The sequence below is a fragment of the Pseudomyrmex gracilis genome, unplaced genomic scaffold (assembly GCF_002006095.1).
Source record: "Pseudomyrmex gracilis isolate BER0280 unplaced genomic scaffold, ASM200609v1 scaffold_7, whole genome shotgun sequence".
Taxonomy (NCBI): Eukaryota; Metazoa; Arthropoda; class Insecta; order Hymenoptera; family Formicidae; genus Pseudomyrmex; species Pseudomyrmex gracilis.
The window spans coordinates 573,101-593,664 of NW_018020591.1; the positions used below are offsets into that span (position 1 = coordinate 573,101).

The following is a 20,564-nucleotide window of genomic DNA, read 5'->3' on the forward strand; positions in this document are numbered from 1 at the left end:
ATCCGAACGTCAACGCCGAGCAAACACGAAGAAACGTTGGGGAATCGCCGGATTACGGTCATTTGAGAAAAACACACGTTCCGCGCGCTCCCTCGTTCATTATCGTCTCGACGTTTCTTCGTCAATTTTGCGATTTTAACGATCGCGCGCAACGACGACGACGACGGCGACGAACGAAACAATTTTCGATACGCTAATGTCGATGTAACAAACGAAATTGCAAGTCGTAAAGCGCGAAGAGAGACACAGATTGTGTTATCGATCTTTGCGAAGTTTCGGGATGACAAATAAAAAACAAAAAAAAAACAAAAAAAGATACTTATGCGGTAATAATTCACTCTGGGAAAAAAAGAGTTGAGCGAGTAAACGCATATTTCTTTTCCGGTTATTAATATTTATGGTGCAAATCAAACTAGCGATAAACCATCTCTTGCGTAAAGAAACATCTCTGTTTTGCATAGAGTTCAGCCGCAACAACGTCATCGGCTTACGATAAACATCGCATAAATGTGTCGCATTTTTTTGTTTTGCGCGAGAGGGATGCGTGCGCGGGATTTTAGAGATTCGCTCTAAAATCTACAACGTAGATAGATAGAGATATAAATGTCGAAGCCGACGTTTCGTTCCGCAACAACTTCGCGAATAACAATAAGCTTCGCCTCGGCATAATGAGGTAGTTTTGTTACAATATTAATATTTCTCCGTAATAATATTTAGCGAAAAGTTTCGCGCGAGCGCCGCGAAATACCAACGTTTAGCTCGTCGAGTTTAGTTTTTGCACGTGAAAACGAAACTTTTAATTAGTTTAAATCCAACCGTAATAATTCCATTCCGATAGCCGGAGGTAACGCACCTTGCAGCGCGAGCACAGAGAGCGCCACAGACTTTGCAAAAAAGAATAGGCCCCGCCGCTCTCTCTCTCTCTCTCCCCCGCATTATCTCGCAGCGAGTTTCTTAATCTTCCTCGGTAAAAGCGAGATAGAAAGAGAGAAACGCAAATGAAGATTAAGTGCCGGTAAGTATAACTTACGACCATCTTTCTTTTCGAGCTACTAGCTAACACAAGACGAGACTAATGGAATTTTCTCGGTCTCCGATCTCTCTCCTCTGCTTCACTTCGCCGTGCGCGAACAATGACCATCGAACCACTCGAATCTTCCTTTTTTCTCGTCATGTCGGTTTCGAGAGGGGAGATGAAACAAAAAAAAAAAAAAAGAGAGAAACATTATACGACGAATAAATTAACACATCGTATAAAATTAAACGTGACTTAGTCGCGCGAACAATGAAAGGTGAACGGTCGATGTATTCATCGAACAAAGTTTAATTACCACTGTGTTCCATCACGACTAATTCTCTTACTCCGTAATGTGATCACTGACTTTTTATCTCTCTACCTTGCAATTTGCTAAAATTAAATAAAACATGAAAATGTATATAAACATACACCCGGTATTTTATCCCGTTGTTTCTTTTGTTTTTTTTTTTTTTTGGCCACTAAAAGTAACGAGCGAAATTCGATAAAACCGATAAATATTTATACGCAAACAAATATAGTTCGTTGTAAAAAGTTTGCCGAGTCATGAGAGAAGTTGCACGGTTAGATTATTTTATATCAACGAATCGGCACACGACTCGTCAATTCGCGCGCGAATATAACCCACATACGCGTATGAAAAAAACTAAGAATAATTTAAAAAAAAGACGTAGTGTCAAAGACAACAAAAAGGAAATATAAATTTTTGAACGGATTGAAAACGAATTTGAAAACACGAAAATCGATGGAAAAGTAAAAATATAGACAGAACTCACTCTGTATCCTACTTTTTTTTTTTTTTTGCAAATTTGTGAAAGCAACTTCGACGTGTGTACAAAGGACGAGAATAAACTGTGACCCCAGTCCGCGAATTCTAGCCAGTGAAAAACTATTTCGCGTCAATGTGCAGACGTAAGCGCGCGAGCGCGCGCGCGGTTTTCTCTCTCCTCTTCGCCGAGATTATTTTAATCTCGACGAAAGTAGGTAGAGCACGCCTACTTACTCAATTGTGACAAATTACGTCGCGCGAATTTCGAATCGCGCCCGATTGAGAGAATTCGACGAACGACGGCGACAACGACGAAGTTCAGGAGGACGATCGCCGCCTTCGAACGACTTCCCTTTCGGGTTATCGCGATTTTGGAAAGTTGCAAGGCAAGGTTACGAGATTGCGGCACAATGACGCGTTTCGGAACTTCCTTATTCTCCGGAGGAAAGAGAGTTTTCATCTTATCACCGAGTTGTGATAAGCGCTAAGAATATCACTGAATACGAACGAAATAACATTGACGTTCTCGCTCAAGTGTTTCTTTCTTCCTCTATCGACGTAAAAGGATTAAAATAAAAAAAAAAAAAAAAACAAACAAAAACAAAAAGTGTAAGAATATTAAGCGTTCGACGTGCTTAGTCAGAGTTTTTTCCCAGGAAAATCGAGAACACGTCACGCTGCAAACGTTACAAACGCTCGTAATCGCCGATCCAAGGAGTGCAAAGCGCTCTCGAGCAAACAATGCCCAAGAACAAAGTCTCTTCCCGAGATGCGCGTTGATAAGTCGCTTTTCTCCTCCCGGGAAGCTTCCGGGAAACTTGCCGTGACTATTTTTCGTCGCATTCCAGGACGAATGCTTTCAAACTCGTGTAACTTGAACTACTTTCTCCGCGCATACTTGGAAAGAGTTTTGCAAAAAGCGCGCGCGTCTCGCGTTAAAAGCGTAGATACGGCGAAGGTGAGCGGCACCTCATCGCGACGACAAGATACCGTTCATTCATTCGATTACGTCGTCACGCGGATGAGAGATACTCTCGGCAGATTTCTCTCACATCCGTGTGCGCGCGCGCGCGCGAAGAGTCGTCGTCGTCGTCGTCATCGTCGTTTCTATCGCGACCGAAATAGCACTCGCAGAGTTTTAATATATCTAGGAAAAGCGATAAGATATTTAAAAAAGAAGGAAAGAGCTCGTTAAAACGTACGTATCGCTTGAAACTCTTTCCGCTGTTTACGAGCAGCAGTTTTTTGACGCGTCGAATTTTATCTTCGAATAATGACACAATAAATAGATTATAAAATAACAAACAAGATAGATAAAAGGTCAAAATCGAGCAAATGTAAAATTGGTGAATATATATTAAGCAAAATTTCAAATACATGAAAAAACAAAACGTTTCGTCTCTAACTTGAGACTTCTCAAAATTAACAAATTTTGTTTTTTTTTTACATCTTACGAATAACAAAGCGGTTTCTCTGCGATAGCTCGAAATTCGTTATTCGAAGAATCCAACTCGATTTTATCTTACGCGCACGCTTTTCGGCGCTGTTGCGCGAGGATTGTGTGAAGAACTCTAATATTCCTAAGCAAAAGAGACGCGCTTTAAAGTGTTTTCACTTACGTGGCAAAGTATCGCGGGAAGAAGAAGTTGACGATGTTATTTCAACGGTGCCCGACTTTTGCAACGGCGAGTGTTCCGGGTAACGAGACACTTGCTTCGTCTCGGATGATGAAACGAGAGCGGGCACGTTTCTAATTTGGCTAAACAGCGGACGAAGAAGAAGCTTGTGCGTTGTCTTTTCGCGCGCGCGAGTACTCACAACCTCGCGGCTTTATTCGCGTGTCTCTCATCTCGATTTGGATCGAATCGCGTGAACCGAATCAGTCAAGATTGTATTGACTTCCGTCATAATCGCAGTTACAATAATTTAATAACTCGCGTTTAAACTCGCGTTAATCATACTCGGACTCTTCGATACAAAAAACAAAAAAAACAAAAAAACAAAATACAGATAAAATCCTGGAGTTTCATCGGGAAATAAAATGATTTTCCGATCTGCTTTGTGTGTACGTTGTGTGTTGAAAGAAGCGACGGAACGTTGGAAAGGGATCATGTCATTTGCAAAGGCCTTTGTAGTCTTTTGTTTCGTGAGCAAATCACAACGGGCCCTTTGATGCCGCAATTTGGTCGAAAAACGCGGCGCAGCGCGCGCGCGCGCGTGGAATGCACAGTAGCGAAAACACGGTAGGGAAAACCGCCAGCTCGTCATGTCGAGGAAATGCGAATAGCGGCGAATGTATAAAGTGTAGCTCGCGAAATAGTTTGTTCGTTTTTTTTTTTTTTTTTTTTTTTTATTTCGAACGGCCTTCTTATCAAGAGAGAGATTTTCACTCTTTGGAGAATCACTCGCGGAGATATTCAATTCCGAGCAGCTTGAATCCTTCCCCCTTTTTTCTTTCTTACCATCAAACAAAATTTTGAATATTTTTATTACGTAAATGTATATATATGTAAATTACTACGAGTTTAACGCACACGTATGTAGCGTGTGACAATTGTTTGTTCTCGTTAGTGTGAACAACAAGCGAAATCCGGAAGAATGGAACGTTCCCCGGAGAACGTTCCCGAACTAATACACGTTCATTACTCGCGGATTTGCAACGATTCAGATCAACGGACCCGACAACGGATTCGGCCGCGGTTCGCGTCGACAGAAATCCTATAATCGTTTTTTTTTTTTCTTTTTTTTTCACGCGCGACGCTCATTGTCCTCCCATGGCGCGGCGGCGAAAATTTCTCTATCCCGTCGTCGTCGAAAAAGAACGCGTCTGTCGTCGCGCGCGTCCGGAATTCTCCGCTTTTACCGAAACGGACAGACGAGTAAAATATCCTTCTTTCGCGCGCGCGCGCGCGAGAACAGCGTGTATACGCGATGATAAAAGAGAGCTTTTTTCGTACTATACAGATTATGGTTTTCTCTTCCCGGTGAGTGAGAAAAAAAAAAAAGCGTCGAGTTTTCACGAGAGGTGTGACTTGTCCGAAAATTATTAAAACGCGTACTCTTTCCTCCCCTCCTCCCCTCGGAAGCGACCGAAGAGGCTTCAGAGGAGATAAATTAATTCTTTCATGCGATTCATGGGCGCGGAGCAACCGTGAAGCATTAAATAACGAATAATAGACAACCGTGAACTACTGCGCCGGTAATAATATTTCCATCTATGTAAATGCCTCGAGTAAACGCGATTAAATACGCGACGGCGTATGAAAATTATGCGCGTGAACGCGAAAAAAAAGTAACATACGGGAGTTCGCGACGGATCGAATCTGCGTGGAGCGTCTGTTTCGTTTCCTTCTTTCTCTTCAAACGCGTCGCTTTCTTTTGCACCGCGCTTTCGCGAGAAATAATCCAAATTCGCAAACGAAAGTTCCATTCGTTCAGTCGTCGTTGTTCCGACAACTTTTGCGGAAGTGTAAACGACAGAGAAGAGGACGAGGACGAATTGTGCTCCAAAATAAATTCAATTGCCGAATAAATTAAATATTTTGCGTAACATATTACACGAGACGAATAATTAAAAATTTTTTGACAATAATTCAAGTACGCGATATGTTTTCCAAACTATTTTTCCGTGTTTGAAACTAAGCGCAAAGTGCTCTGCTTAAAGCCGATCTTTCTTCTTCTTCTTCTTCTTCGTCTTCTTCTTCCTCTTCTTCTACTACTTCTTCCTCTTCTTCTTCCGAAACTTTAGGTAAGTACATAGTACGGCGTAAAAAGAACAACAGTCGTGCAGCGACGTCAAAGTTAAATTATTCAGCGGATAAGCTAGGTTTACATAGTAATATACACATTGAAATATTCCGACGTGTAAAACCTCAGCAAAGACCAGCTGCAAAAAGCAGCTTCGCTTTGCTCTCGACACTCATTAGGCAAATGAGACGCGAAGCAAAGTCGCGCTTTGAAATACTCATTAAAGAAATTGCGTCATAAGAATAATTATGCTCTTCGATTCGCGTCGTCTTCTCTTCCGATTGCCGGCGTAGCCTGAGCGCGCGCGCGCGCGCAAGCGAACGCGAGCGAACGAGCGCGTTTACATAATCCTTTAATTAAAAGAATAAAATTTCTTTCTGAAATTCAATTGTTCAATTAAAACCGCTCGCGCGATATATACGCGAAAACGCTCGGTGTGACCGCGTTAATCAAATCGGTGTGTGTGTGTGTGTGTGTGTGTGTTAAAGGTGACAGAAAACATAACGCGGAATTGTTAATTTATTGTAGTCGGCGCGCATACAATTCTTTTTTCTACGCAGAAAGTTCTCGCGTTATAGATTTTGCGGAAGCCAAACGAAAGACCGGATCAAGTTGGCATTTACCTTGGTTACCTTGAAAAGTGGAATATTTTTTACATACGAACGCGCGTTGGAGAGAATCCGCGTGAAGTCATTTAATTCGGTCGATGTTTAATCTGATATTTATACAATGGGCGATAATTCATCGAGAATATGCGTTTACGTACAAACAGGTACAAGGACCGGATACCTGCGCCGTTGTGTTTACACAACGAAACGGTGAACGATATTAGCATTTCAGATGCGACTAAGTGCGCGGGACAACAATCCATAGGGAGTGTACCGAAAGCGATCTTCCCGTAACAAACGTCTAATTCAGGAAGATGCTGTATATATTTAAACTATACATATATATATATATATCATCAAATAAATTCCTTGTAATCTCAAGAGCAGCGAAATCGCGATCTCTAACTGGATTTAGCGTTAACTTCATTATGTCGCGTTCAATTTTACCGGCCCGCTTAGTAAAGCATATACAATTAAGAAAATAAGTTTCCTTCCCCTTGTTATACTTTACGTCGTTTGACACAAATGCAATAAACGTCCAATTATATTTCGATAATTGAATTCCCTCTCATTATATATAAACAAAAAATCAAAAATACACACAACTTCAGATGGAAAAATTGAAAAAAAGAGAGAGAGAGAAAATAATGTAACACACGAAAAGAAATATAGAAATTGAGAGAAATGACTCAATTAATTTAGATGTAACTTCTCTCCGGAGGAAATTAAATTACTGCGTTCCAATTAAGTAATTTAACGGCAAAAATTACTCGTATCATTCAAATAATTAATATATAAATCAAATATCCGAATGTGCAGTTGATAAAATCCTTCAATTTTGTAAGAATTTTACCGATAAATTACATTTCAAAGCTCGATTGAAGTAGAGATATTATCGTTTTGTTTTTTCTTTTTATTTTTAATATTACATTATTTGAACGAAATATTTATTGAAAAATATTTTTCACATTTTATCTGTATTTTTCGATCTTTGTTTCGTCTCGTTTGTAGACTAATAAAACATTAAACTAATTGATGGTTCATGTGTTTAATATGCTATACGCTACATATGCTGTGGTAACAAATAAATTTAAAAAAAAAAATATAAAGCTTCTCGAACGCTTCATATTTTTTTTGTTTTTTGTTTTTTTTTTTAATTTATTACCACAGTTTCTCACACATACATTTACTTACAAGATATATCGATTGATAATTGCAAAATCGAAAAATATATACATATACACACATTTGCAGATATTATCTATCAATGATTCTAATAAAATATTATCTCGCTATAAACAATGTGAGATTCCAAGATATTACCTCGGAAAAAAATTTGTATCGTTCGTTACGACGACCGCGATAAAACTGCACCGAGCGCGCAACGTAGGTATATCGCGATAATTACCATAATATTGTCACTTTGTGTTTCAAAATGTTCGCAACGTGAAAGTTTTCTCTCTCTCTTGAGAGCACGTCGTCGCCAAAACGCACGAGAGCGCTCCGCTCTGGTTGACCCAGAAAAACAAATCTCGCGATGTTACGCGGAATCGGGAGCGCGCCGCGCATTTTCCCTATCGCGCTTTTGTATTGTAGTAATATACGTAATCACATCCAGCAGCCAGTGTAAACGACTTTGTCGTAGATCATTTTACGCGCGTATTACAACCGCCGTATGGTAAAACGCGATATCGCGGTCAACGTTGATATCTACACGCGCACAATGTTCTTAATGAAGGAAAGACACACGAGCTCGAGACAATCGCGCAGCGACTGTTTATTACTGTCACAGTTTATTTTCAACGCGAAAACCACAAAATTCATGTAATAAACTCGTACGAAAACTCTGTTTAAATGAAGATGTAAAAAAAAAAAAAAAAACCACGAAACACAATGTTCGTTTTTTAATTCAATAATCAAGAATAAAATTATCAAAATGAAAATTTCTCCGTAGAAATTTTATCGCGCCTACAATGTCAACACGCAATAAAAATAAAAATAAATACAAAGATGAGAATTACCATTTCCACCGGCAAACGTCATCAGATAGTGACGCGAAAATAAATGCGAGCTCGTGTTGTATCGAACCTTCGATATTCGACCTTGCGATATCTATCTGGAAATATAACGCGATAGAAACGAATGAGCAATTGTTGTCCAACGTTACCTGATTATATTCCGGCGTCGCACGCAATCCCGGCACGTGAGAACCTTCTTAACATCGAAGCTCTTCTAATGCGGAGAGAACTCGCGAACGAAGCAGCCAACAAAACGTGACAACGCACTTCAAATACACGCGGGTTCGTGTGGCGCAAATCCGGAGAGATCACGTGGAAAGAAATTTTCGGTGTGAGTGCGCGCGGTCGTCGTGTGTTACTTTAATATTCTCTGTGCCAGAGAAAGAGAGAAAGAAGGAAGAGAGAAAAAGAGATAGATAGATGGATAGAGAGAGAGAACGCACACGGTATCACTTCCTTTCTCAACGACGGACGGGACAAGAATGGAAGGTCGCGAGAGCGGAGACGACACGACTCGGCTACAACCGGCTGCGCGCGCGCCTACGTGCGCCCGTCTTCGCAATTGGACGCGGCCGACGGAGCTGATTAGCAGCCACCACACTAGCCGGTCTATCTTAACGTAATTTTAAAATCTCTAACTGTATATACAGATTAGGTAAGACTCTGTGATTCTCTTATAAAATTTTGTCTAAAGTACACACGTGAACCGGAGAACCGATTACGTTTGTCTACATTTTTTTTATCTTCGCGTCTCTCTCTCTCTCTTTCGCTCTCAAATATTCTTATCTTTGCTGTTTTGATTTTTAAAACGTCGAAGTATCGAGAATTCAAATTGACTTTTCTCAACAAACGTTTTCTGTTATTTTTGCATTTACTTAGCATAGTTGGTTACGAGACGCGTTCTTTTGTTTATTCAACAACTTAAAAATCATGAATTTACAATGAGGAAACTTGATGTTTGATGTTTTTTCAAAGCGCTAATTTTTCCACTTGGTATTCACAATCGGTGACGTGAGAACAAATATGATTGCTTCGAAGATATACTACGCACTAACCTTCCGCCTTCGAGTTTGATTTAAAACGGATACTGCGCCGAGACTACTACTGAGACCCAAACAAGCATGAGAAAGTGCATTATTCGACGCAATGATGTTTGCGTCTTGTTTCGCATTCCTCTGTATTTGGCTTCCCGCATCATCGTCGAATAGATTCTATTTAGCTTCGCGAGTTCGTGACGCTTTGTTTCTATCTCCCTCTCCCCAATACATTAACAATTTAATACACGACACGGTAGATTTGTTTGAAACGGGGAACAGAGTATAAAACAAAAAACAAAGAGAGAGAGAGAGAGAGAGAGAGAGAGAATTGCACGCTCTTTCGCAACAGTGATTTTTCAAAACTATATTCAATACGTAAACAACTTTGAAATAATATTATCCGACAAATAGGTCGAAGACAAACATCTTGCGGTTTATTCAATTGCATGTTTCAAGAGATGAATAATATAATAATAGTAATAATAATAAAAAGCAAACAAAGCTCTGTCCTTTGTCCCGGCGAGATTGTCGCGGCGTTCAACGCCATCACAATATTTTTTTTTTTTTTTAGTTTTGCAAATGCACTTTGCGTCGGATATCTTTATCTTCACATAAATATGCAATAACGATGCAACTTTTGCTATTAAAGATAAGACGCCGTATTCATGAACGTTTCCGAGCGATAAGCGTTGCGTTGTATAATTCAACGAGAAAAATTACTTATAAGCGAGGAAAAAGAAGAAGAGTTTGACGTATAGTTGAGTGTGGAAGCGGAATATCGGTGTTTTAAAGAGCCGACTCCTCGTCGGCTTTGAGCTCGATTTCGTTCAGAAATTATATAACAACGGTAATTTTACAGCAGCATGTTATTCAAATTTTCTGTTTTTTTTTATTTTTTATTTTTTTTATTTGCGTAAGAACTCGTATTGTTTATCTCTTTTCTTCTTTCCCCCCTGTTTGTTTTGTGATCGAAGGTAACTTTTTTATTAAAACAATGCATGTTTCTCTCTCTCTCTTTCTCAGACATATAAAAATGTTAATTTTAACTAAATTTGAAATATATTCTTTTTCTCCCGCACATTCTTCAAGTCTCGCGTTTCCCAAATTTGCGCTCTGACGCACGATTAATCTGCTTTCTACGTATGCGCTCTCTCTCTCTCTCTCTCTCTCTCTCTCTCTTTCTCTCTCTCGCAACTATTACCGCTCCGATGTAATATGAAGAAATTTCTCAGCGAGCTAACTTGATTTGTAAACTTGGGAGAAACTATTCAACGGAGAGATACTTGCGGCGCCGTCTTGAAACTCTCCTTGAAATGCGAGTTTCACGAGACACACGAAAATCTGCAAGAAACACCAAATTGTTGCATTCGAATTGGTTTAACGCGTTATTGTTAATCAACAAATGAATGTTTGAAAACACGCGCTCTTATATTCCGTCCAACTCGCACGCGTTGGTCGCGACGCGGAGTTTATCGCCAACGAACGGAAGTTTATCTTCTTCTCGACACGTTCTTTTGAAACTTTATTTTTCAAACATTATAATCGTGAATAATTTTCGCAAAGTTTGTTTGACATTAATAATACGTTACAAGATCGATGTAAATAATGTTCGAGCGATAATAGCGCAATCGAACTTCTTCGGTTACGGCCATCCTTCCGATAATAATTGGCACGTATTGATTTCTTCCAGTAGTTGCTCTAACAATGTTTTGTCTACGGTTACATTTTTATTTAACGTTACGGAGAGTTCATTTTTAAAACGTGTGGCAAACGTTTTATAAAGTCTTTTAATTGACACACAGTGAAAAAACTATCAAAAAATTGACGGGTCTTTAAAAGGCTAATTATTGAGTTTTTTTTTTTACTTCATAAGCCGTACGCTACGTTAAAAATTTATCAAATCGTTACACACGTTCGAGCGATAAACGCGCTACTCGAAGTGTAGTTGTCGGCTGATATTTTAAGACAGATAATCAAGACAAGTGACGAATCGGAGAGGGGGTCTCTTCGGTAAACTGACGCTTGTGTTTGTCATCGGGAATCAGAAATCAGAGCTCGAACAATGCTATGTTCTATAAAGAGAACTCGTGTTTTAGCTCGAGTCGCCGACCACCCGCTGAAAGTATAAAAGCAAACGTCGATAGTAATGAAACTCTACACTCGACAAAGAAAACCAATGATACTCTCGGCGACTCGCAATTCGAGGAAATAAATATCTCTGTAAAACAACCGTGTAATTGCGCTCACTGAAATCTGTATGTATGTATATGTGTGTGTGTGTGTGTTATTAAATTAATGCTCCGTTAAATTGCCAGAACGCTCAGACACTATATTTAGTCCCCGATTTAATCGTTAAAAATGTTTGCTGTTAAAACTTGGAAGTTTTTTTGAAATGTTCATAAAGCCGAGGATTGATTGCGAAACCAAATCCATATCAGTTCAATATCTATCTTGTGGCTTCTGCTCTTTGCAAACGTTCGCGAGTTTGTTTCGAAAGCTAATTATTTTGCAGCGGAAAAATCCGTATGAGAGAAGAACAACCGAACGAGAAAACGGCCGTGATCGCGTCGATATCATTGTTGTATGTCACCTTTGACAGTAAAGAGAGAGAGAGAGATACAGAGAGCGCACAACAATTAAATCGTACGATAAGACGAGATAAATAATCAACAAACTAGAATAATTCCTCTTGCGATAATAATAATTCAAAAAGCAACACGGAGTAAGAGGAGGTCTCACGCGAAGAGATGATCGACACGAAGATGATAAGACACTCGAAAGAGTTTGCGCACGTAATAAATCTCGATGGAATCCTCAAATATCCTTCTTCCCCGCTAAAACTTGATAAAGCACACACGCGATAAGTGCGATACGATCTAAGCAGATCAAACATCGTCTCGAGTATCGAGAAAAAAAAGAAAAAAAAAACATATTTACCCGCTCGCGCGCGCGCGAGTTTCTGAATTATATTTCTCTCTCTTGACATACTTTCGCACATGTACTTGTCAGCGTTAAGTAGCGCTTCCGCGAGGCACTGGCTCCGTTGCGACAGATAAAATTCAGAAATAAAATCAAGAACAAAATAACCTTCTAGCAATTTGCTCTCTCTTTCTCACGACAGAGATCGCAAACTGCAGATCTGTCTCCGACGCAACAACGAACTTCATTTCGAAGCTAATCCCCGCGAGTGGAATTAACGCGATTACGTCGACACACATTTCATCAGAGAAATACAACATTCTCTACCTCTGCGAACGGAGAAGCTTGCACCAAAATGTGTAACGCTCATTTTCAATTCGCTCGCCGAAACATATTTCCGAGATATCATTTCCATTCCCGGGGTATTTTATATTTGCGCAGAGGCATATCCAAACAAGCGCGCGCTAAATGGTGCGCGCGCCAGATTTACGTGAAAAATCTAGCCGATTCAATCGACCTCCCCGGTCTTTTTTTTTTTTCGCGTTATCTCCTCGCGCTCGCGAGCGCATCCTATTTTTGCTTCAATGATATCGTCGCGAGCGAAAAATGGTGGGAGAGTCATTAACGCGCAGCGCGACGGGAAAGCTTCCAATAAACGCGGTGCGATGTAATTGCGTTTACGGCCTATAACATCGTTACGCTTTTGATACACCACGATGCTGCACGCACAACGGGTATACAGAAAATATATATATATATATCTATATATACATATTTTTTTTTAATACAATTACAAGCCAGAAAAAGCTCGAAAAACGTCAGTTTGCGTCGTAAAAGAAAAAGCATGCAAAATTTGTACGCGGCAATTTTCACAAAAAAACATTAAAATAAAAAAAAAAAAAAAAAAAGGATAAAATTTCGTAAGTGCTCATCTGACGCGAGTTACATCGAATTTATATATGATAAACCGTAATTTCAGGCTCGATTTGTCATTTGCAGTTGTTGCAAATCAGACGTACGGTTTCGAATGTCGCGCAGCGCCGTTTCATCGTTACCATGGAAATTGCTTTGACGACGGTTTATTGGTTTCGTAACTAGGTGTAACGTAATTAAGCGGCGACGCACGTGACACATATACCGGGGTTCTGCTGCGGACCGCGTCGATCGGAAGCTGCATTTTCGGAAACGCATTTGTAGCGCGCAATTAGTTGTTGCTTTTTTTGATGGAAACACATTTTTTTTTTTTTTTTTTTTTTTTTTTTGTAGAAATTTCATCGTTGTAACGAATTAAATCGAGCGCGACTGTTCGCGCGCGGAAACATAAATTTTCGCACAACAATAATAGACAGTCGCGACCGTCGCGTCTCCTCGCTTATTGGAACATCTTTCAAAACGCGCCGACTGCGAAATTAAAGCAATTGCCACCTTCTATTCATAGGAGCCATTACGTCGAATTGATAAAACGCACGCAAGCACCAGCGGCAATTGACGCACGTTAAAGAAGACAAACGGGATGTCAACGACCCGTAGATAATCATATATAGATGTAACAGATGACGTCACACGGAGCAGATAAGGGACCGTAAATACGATCGGTAGTTTTTTACACTAGTGCGCTCAATTTTCGCGCGCGCGCGCAAAAAAAAAAAAAAAAAGAAGAATCGGAAAACAGATCGAAGATGTTGATGAACTGATCGTTCGCTGTGTAAGAGAGTTTAATAAACGACACGCGCTAAAAAAAAATAGAAAGAAGTTTATTTAAATAATTATATTAATCACACTCGCGCGCGAACAAATCGCAAAAAAATGTCACGGCGGCCGATCAGCGACAATACATGTCCGATGCGAAACGATCCTCGATTTATTAGCCGATTGCGAACAATCTTTACGAATCGAGTGCCGATTTCCAACTGCTCGCTAAGAGACCGCGCTACCGGGATTCCACTTCGAACCTGGCACGTGAACCGCTGCTGTGATACTCAGGTTTTTGGCACGACGTATCCCCCTTTTATTGAGATCATCTAAACAATGTTATCTAAGTAACGTTATCTTTTAATTCTTCGCGAAATTTTGTTTATTTTTATTTCTAATGAATACATCGTTTGTGTGCGGATTAACGGATACGAAATAATGAGGAAAGAAAATTAACGATCGGTTTTGTTTATCTTAATACACTCGGCGCTGATAACACTCGGAATTGGTAACCGTCCCAATTAAACCGGTCTTAAATACCCCGAGTAAATCTTTGGTCACTTTAGATACACACCGCGCACGGCGAGATATCGAAATGGCGGTGCAACCGAGTTTAAGCGTTAGTCAAGGTCATTAGCGCGATGAACCGCGTCGCAACTCTTACATCACAGCGAAGCGCTCTTCGTGTGCGGCGGACTTTAAACTCGGACTAAGCGAACGCAAAATCCCACGCAATTAATATTGATCACTTTACTGGGGGGGAAAAAAAATCACAATGTAGAAATGAAAAGGTGATGATACAAAGTCCAAATTTATTTCCGGTTGATAGAAGAAGAGGTGCTTCGACTTTGACGTCTGACAATAATGCGAGAATAACATCGCGGGTGGGGGGAAGGAAGAGGGATTTTCCGAACACATATTTAAATTCTAAATTCCGAGAAAAATGCGGAGAAACAGTAGATTCGAAGTAGAATACGAAACGTCCGCGTCGTCCACAATAGTTCATCCACAAGCGCGTTATCAGCGGCTGATTGTGCAATATACAGATCGCTTCCAAGCGAAAAAAAGAACAAATGAGATCGAAGATTCAATTCGGACTCTAATGGAGCTCGTGTATGAGGCACGTATGAGCGGAGATTCGCTTGACCCAAGGAACAATATCTTATTGACCCGAACAAGATTCCCGCGCGTGTCTTTATCTCGCCTCCCACGTGCTGCTTTATTATGATAATTTGTTTTCTTTTTTTTTTTTTCTTCAAAACCTCGAGTATCTCCTCGGCGACATGCCGCGCGCGAATCGATCTCCGAAAGGCGCTTACAAAGCGCGCGCGACCGTCGCTTTTATCTCATTTTCGCAAAACAACGTTCCGACGATTGCGCGCTGTACAATTTTCCGGATAAAGATGAAACTTGGTTTATTCGAGAGCTATTCTCGATGCTATCACGCACGATTTGTCGATGTGTCTGAAGGAAAACTCTATCGCGAGGCAAGAACGTTCGATAATATCTTGTGGAAATTGACCGGCGCGGATGTGAGGCGCGATTGTAGTACGAGAGAGAGAGAAAATACATTTTCTCTAATAATCTGCCGCAATAAAAAAATGCCGGCGAATATAAAACGGCGAGTAATAATATTTCTTTAGTAGAAAAAAAAAAACAAAAAAACAAAAATTCCCCCTCCCGAAAAAAAGAGCGGAGATACGTGTAAGCGCGTAATTCGTTACCTTTTGAAAACGTGAAAAATAACAGCGTAATATGTCTCTTTCATATAAAGAGGGAAGAAAATTCATAATATTCCGCACATATAATATCGTTTCCATCTAGAATCGCGGTAGGTTAGTTATCTTCCGCGGTAGCAAGCGGTTACGCCCCTTTTACATACATGCATAAATCCAACGTACGCGCGGTTTCTTTCTGCAATATCTATTCATGTCCGCATCCAAGGATAATATCGCGCGACCGTGATATTACGCGCATGACAAATGAATCGAGTGTCAGTAACACAAGATATCTTTCTCTCTCTCTCTCTCTCTTATTCTCTCTTGCGCGCGGATCTGGAAAAATAATAAAAATCGTCGACCGGGGTGCGCGGCGATACATCACCGGTTGATATCTCAGTTCTCCCGATGATCGATCGTCACTTCGTGTTCGGCAACGCCGAAGAATGTAAGGATGACAGAAGAATCAATAAGCCATACATCACACCTTTCTTCCCTCGAGAGATCTCTTTCTCTTTTTTTTCTTTTTGTGTTAAAAAAGTATTTAAAGTACTAAAAATATATATGTCGCGAAAAACGTTCGCGTGTCTCTCGACGATTACACGACTCGGAAAACATTTGTAACACGTAATGCTCGCGCGTAATAAAAAAAACTGACTGCTGTTCTGAAATGATATTTCTGGGAAATATTCCACACATATGAGAATAACATATAATACCGCTATCATTTCAAAGCGTATTCCTTGCCGTCATCCGTCTCAACCAGCTTGTTTGCTTCATCTCTCGTGCACGTTTTTGTTTTTTTTTCTTTTTTTTTATGTACGTGGAGAATAACAGAGACAGGCAAAACTACATTTTTTTTTGTCTGTCGTTGTTACTCTTATGTAAAACAATTCGATTTTTTTGTTTTGCCTTAATAAAATGATCGCGTGTGTACGATTTATCTGAGGAAAAATTATATATAATCTTTTGTCACTTACCTGTGCGATTTGCCGCACGGCTCAAGAAAAGTACACTGTAATCACTTTTTGCACACTACGTATTATGTCACTTTCAGTGACATAATAATAAATAAAGTCTCTCTTCTTGATCACATTTCAAATTGCACGTAACAACACTTTTAAATTTGTTTATAAATACTATGTAATGAAATGTACTTTGACAACAATACTTTGACCTGTGTGGAAAATTTAATTTCACACTTATTTTTCAAATTTTTCAAAATTTAAAGCTGTCCGATTTGTGCGTATATAACGATAAATTTATTTATTTACGACAGAGTATCTTTTCTCTCTACGCGGCAAGAAAACAAACCGATATCCACGTTGCGTTGCACGTGCGGATAATTATTGCTAATTCGACACACGTTTTATGCGATAATTCGAGCATGTACATTTTTTTTCGTGCATTACGTAAACGCGCGCATTAATCAGCGCGAATCATTATCTTATCCGAGCCGAGCGCATTAAATCCGATAGTGACGCGCAAACAAATAAATCAAAAATCGCGAGATTCCCCATTCCGATCCGCATTACGCAATACTTTATCCCGATAATAACGATCGCGCACCGGCTCGCGATAACTTTTAGTTCACAGAGATATTGCAATAAATTTATTAATAATCATAACATAAATTGCAACGCGCTGCAAAGTGAGTTTCTCATTAATGTATGTGCGGTGCGTTGCATGAGCGATTTTCTAACGCGATATGCGGGCGGAGATTCACGCACATAGATCATTTATATTATAAAAAATTAAAATACATTAAAATTTATACAGCAATTAAATAATATTATCAATTAATGATATTACTGACCAATGTGATAATTCACAATTGATAGACAGTTAATTTAAATTTTTTTTGTCGAATTATTTAAAAAAGTACAAATTCTTCCGTACGTGACTTTTAAAAAATTTTAAAAATTTCTTCAACATTTCCGATCGAATCAGCAATACACTAAAATGCCGCGATTGTGTCGAACAGTGACAATTACTCGTTGCTAATTACGCTCTCCGAAGCTGCGCGCGATAACTTGATCATTGGCGCCACCTACCGAGCACCGCAGCAATCAATATCCCTATCTGTGTGTTTCTTGATATACATGTATTGATGTAAAATATAGAACTTCAAAACTTGCAATTTAGAAAAATATTGAAAAATTGAATTTATGTTTAATACACTCTCAAACAATTTCACTGAATATATAACAATTTCTAGCTCTGTTAAAAACTGTAGAACAATGTTAAAGAAAATTACATAATTACATAATTCAACATAAAAGAATAAAATATTCTGTCAAGCGTTCATTATATAACTTTTGCATATCATTTTTTCACAACTACGGACAAAAGATTTCAAAAATATTTGCAGAAAATTTTCTGTCCACTGAATCGGCAATGTAGTTCTCTTCATGTACATGGTGCAAGAACGTATCACAGCTACAGCGGAGTAGGCGCTTAATGAGAGTAAATTAAAGATCATCGGGGTACAAGAAATCGTAGACTGGCTCCGACACTCGGTACAGCGTGAACCAATCGTCAAAGCCGGCTCGTTTACCGACCATTGCCAATCAGCTGGCAAAATCATCAAGCGCTACGATGGCGCCAATGCGATGGCCCAGATTTCGCGGTAACGTCAACCGATTCGTTTTTCACGTCCCACTTTTTGCAGCACCGCTCACGAGCGATAATAATTCAGTTATCCGTACGAATCTCTTAAAATAAACGAAAATAAAACACGTAAGAATAAAAAAAAAACCGAACGTTTATTTAACGCATCGCCGATCGCGGATTCATAAATTTATATTCTCACGAGACGCGCACACACCTCCAGTTCAGTTGCGGGAAAAAAGTCGCGTTTGATATTAACTAACAAGAAATATGCGTATCGAAATATTTCGAACTAAATTTAACCGCGCGGAAACAATTATAAATAACGCTCTTTACGAGTGTGATAAATCGTCCTTGCAGAGACAACAAAACCGAGAGAGAGAGATTATATATTCTGAATATTATTTAAAACTGCAACGCCAAATACATCGCGTACGTGGTTGTTTTTTTATTTACATCACAGCGTGTTGTTTTGTACTCGGTATTGAATTGCAAATTTCGTTTTTTGCATAAGATAGCATGATACCACCGATGGCAAAACATTTAAAGTACATACGTGTTGATGCGATAAAACTGCAAAAAAAAAAAAAAAGGAAGACGCTTTGTTTTCAAAAGTAACGTACATTACCGCTAATCGCACGTCATTTTTTTCCATCTGTCGAATTTTGACGGATTTTACATTTGTCTCTTTTTAGAAATTCAATTAAAAAAATTCGAGAAAACGAGAGTGGACTCGTATACTTGTTGGTTATAGATACGAGTTATTAATTTCTGTAAAAAAAAAAAAAGCAACGAGCATGCAATTTTACTTACCTCCGAGAGAGGGACGAAGGCACTAGGTCCGTCGAAAGCCGGTACTGGTACTGGAAGTCCTCTATCCTGTACCAAAAAAAAAAGAAAAAAAATTTTTCAATTTCTGATTGTATTGCATCTCTGCGCGTAACGTCCGTTTGAAATACCGTAAAGAAGAGATCTCTCTCCCGAGCGCCCGGCTAGCTCAGTCGGTAGAGCATGAGACTCTTAATCTCAGGGTCGTGGGTTCGAGCCCCACGTTGGGCGGTATATTTTTTTTTTAATTTTTTTTTTATGTTATATTACGTAAAAATATACAATTAGTAATAATTAATGAAAAATATTTTTAAGTAATATTTTTGTGCGTCGCGATAAAAATAAAAGCAGACTTTTTATTGTGAAACGTATAAAAATATTAAATTATAAAAGCAAAAAACAAGTAAATTTTTTTGTTACATTAAACAAAAATAGTTTTATTAATTTTACGCAATAAACGGTGTATATCATGTGTAAATATATTAGTAGACCAAACAATTAATAGACTTCAACAAATATTATCAAGAAGAAATGATGTAATAATAAATAATCGTGTTGGAATTTTATACAAAAAAAAAAAAAAAAAAAAAAAAAAAAAAAAAAACATGTATGTTTCATGTACGTTTGTTTTTGTCCAATGTTATCGTAATTAATATCTCACGTCATCAGCAAATATATCGCAAAATGTTTGTTTCCCAATGCAATTCAATTGCACGTAAAAATAGAAAAATTATCTAGCAAATTTATACACGATTATCGGTATCGCGATACGATACGCTGTGTTTTACGTATAGTCTCCTTTTCCTGACTTTCTGTCGGCTTCGTGTCTGAAAACCGTTCTACACTATGTATAAAGCTTTACACACAAGTTGTATCGATCGGCCTCGAGTGTGACAATATCGGCGAGTATAACCGTCGGCCGAAACAGCGCGAATTCACATTTCTACAACGCGCCACGCAATTCACTTTTTTCTTTTTCTCCCTCGCCCTTGCCAATACAACGACGAAAACGTGTGTCCATCGCACGTTGCTTAATTTATCTTGTAATTTTCTCGCAAATTCACCCATCTTATTTTTTCTTTCGTCGAGTGCAATTTACGCGAGAGAGACACACGATTGTTTTTTTCAATTTACGTCGAGAATAAGTTATCAATAGATTGTTTTTTTTTTTTTGTTCTTCTTCTTTCTCTCTTACAAAATTGAATGACACACACAAGCGTCGTTCTCACGAAGATATTTTTAAATCAATAGTGCGTAACTTTGATCCCGAGAATTTTCAAAGACAGACCATTATTTTTACGATCCACTTTCATCGCTCAAAGACAAACGTCCGAGTTTACTTTACACGCGGTGTCCTTGCGCGGGCGTGAAGAAAGAAGACCGAAGAAAAGAGAATGACACTGAAATACTACGAAGTTGCCGGGAGGGGGTCTAAGACGGGTGTGTGTTTGTTTTCTTTTTCTCTTTATTTAGACACTTTGAATCCGCACCGTTTCTATTTTTGTCTCGTTTTCGCAATTGCGATATATTTTACGGGATGTAAATGTGCGATTCATTTCGTTTTTTTTTTTTTTTTTTTTTT

The 20,564-nt window shown here is 39.1% G+C and overlaps 1 protein-coding gene and 1 non-coding gene across 4 annotated transcripts in view; one reads left to right on the forward strand and one right to left on the reverse strand.

Moving 5' to 3' along the window:
• LOC109859330 (sestrin homolog) overlaps positions 1 to 20,564 on the reverse strand; it is a 171,636-nt gene that overhangs the window by 121,639 nt on the left and 29,433 nt on the right. For all 3 annotated transcript variants that reach the window (XM_020437504.1, XM_020437488.1, XM_020437496.1), the window contains one exon: positions 18,968 to 19,033. In XM_020437504.1, the coding sequence (XP_020293093.1) occupies positions 18,968 to 19,033 (66 nt within the window). The remainder of the gene's footprint in view (positions 1 to 18,967; positions 19,034 to 20,564) is intronic.
• Positions 19,141 to 19,213, forward strand: Trnak-cuu. Its single transcript has one exon. It is a non-coding gene; the product is annotated as a tRNA-Lys (tRNA).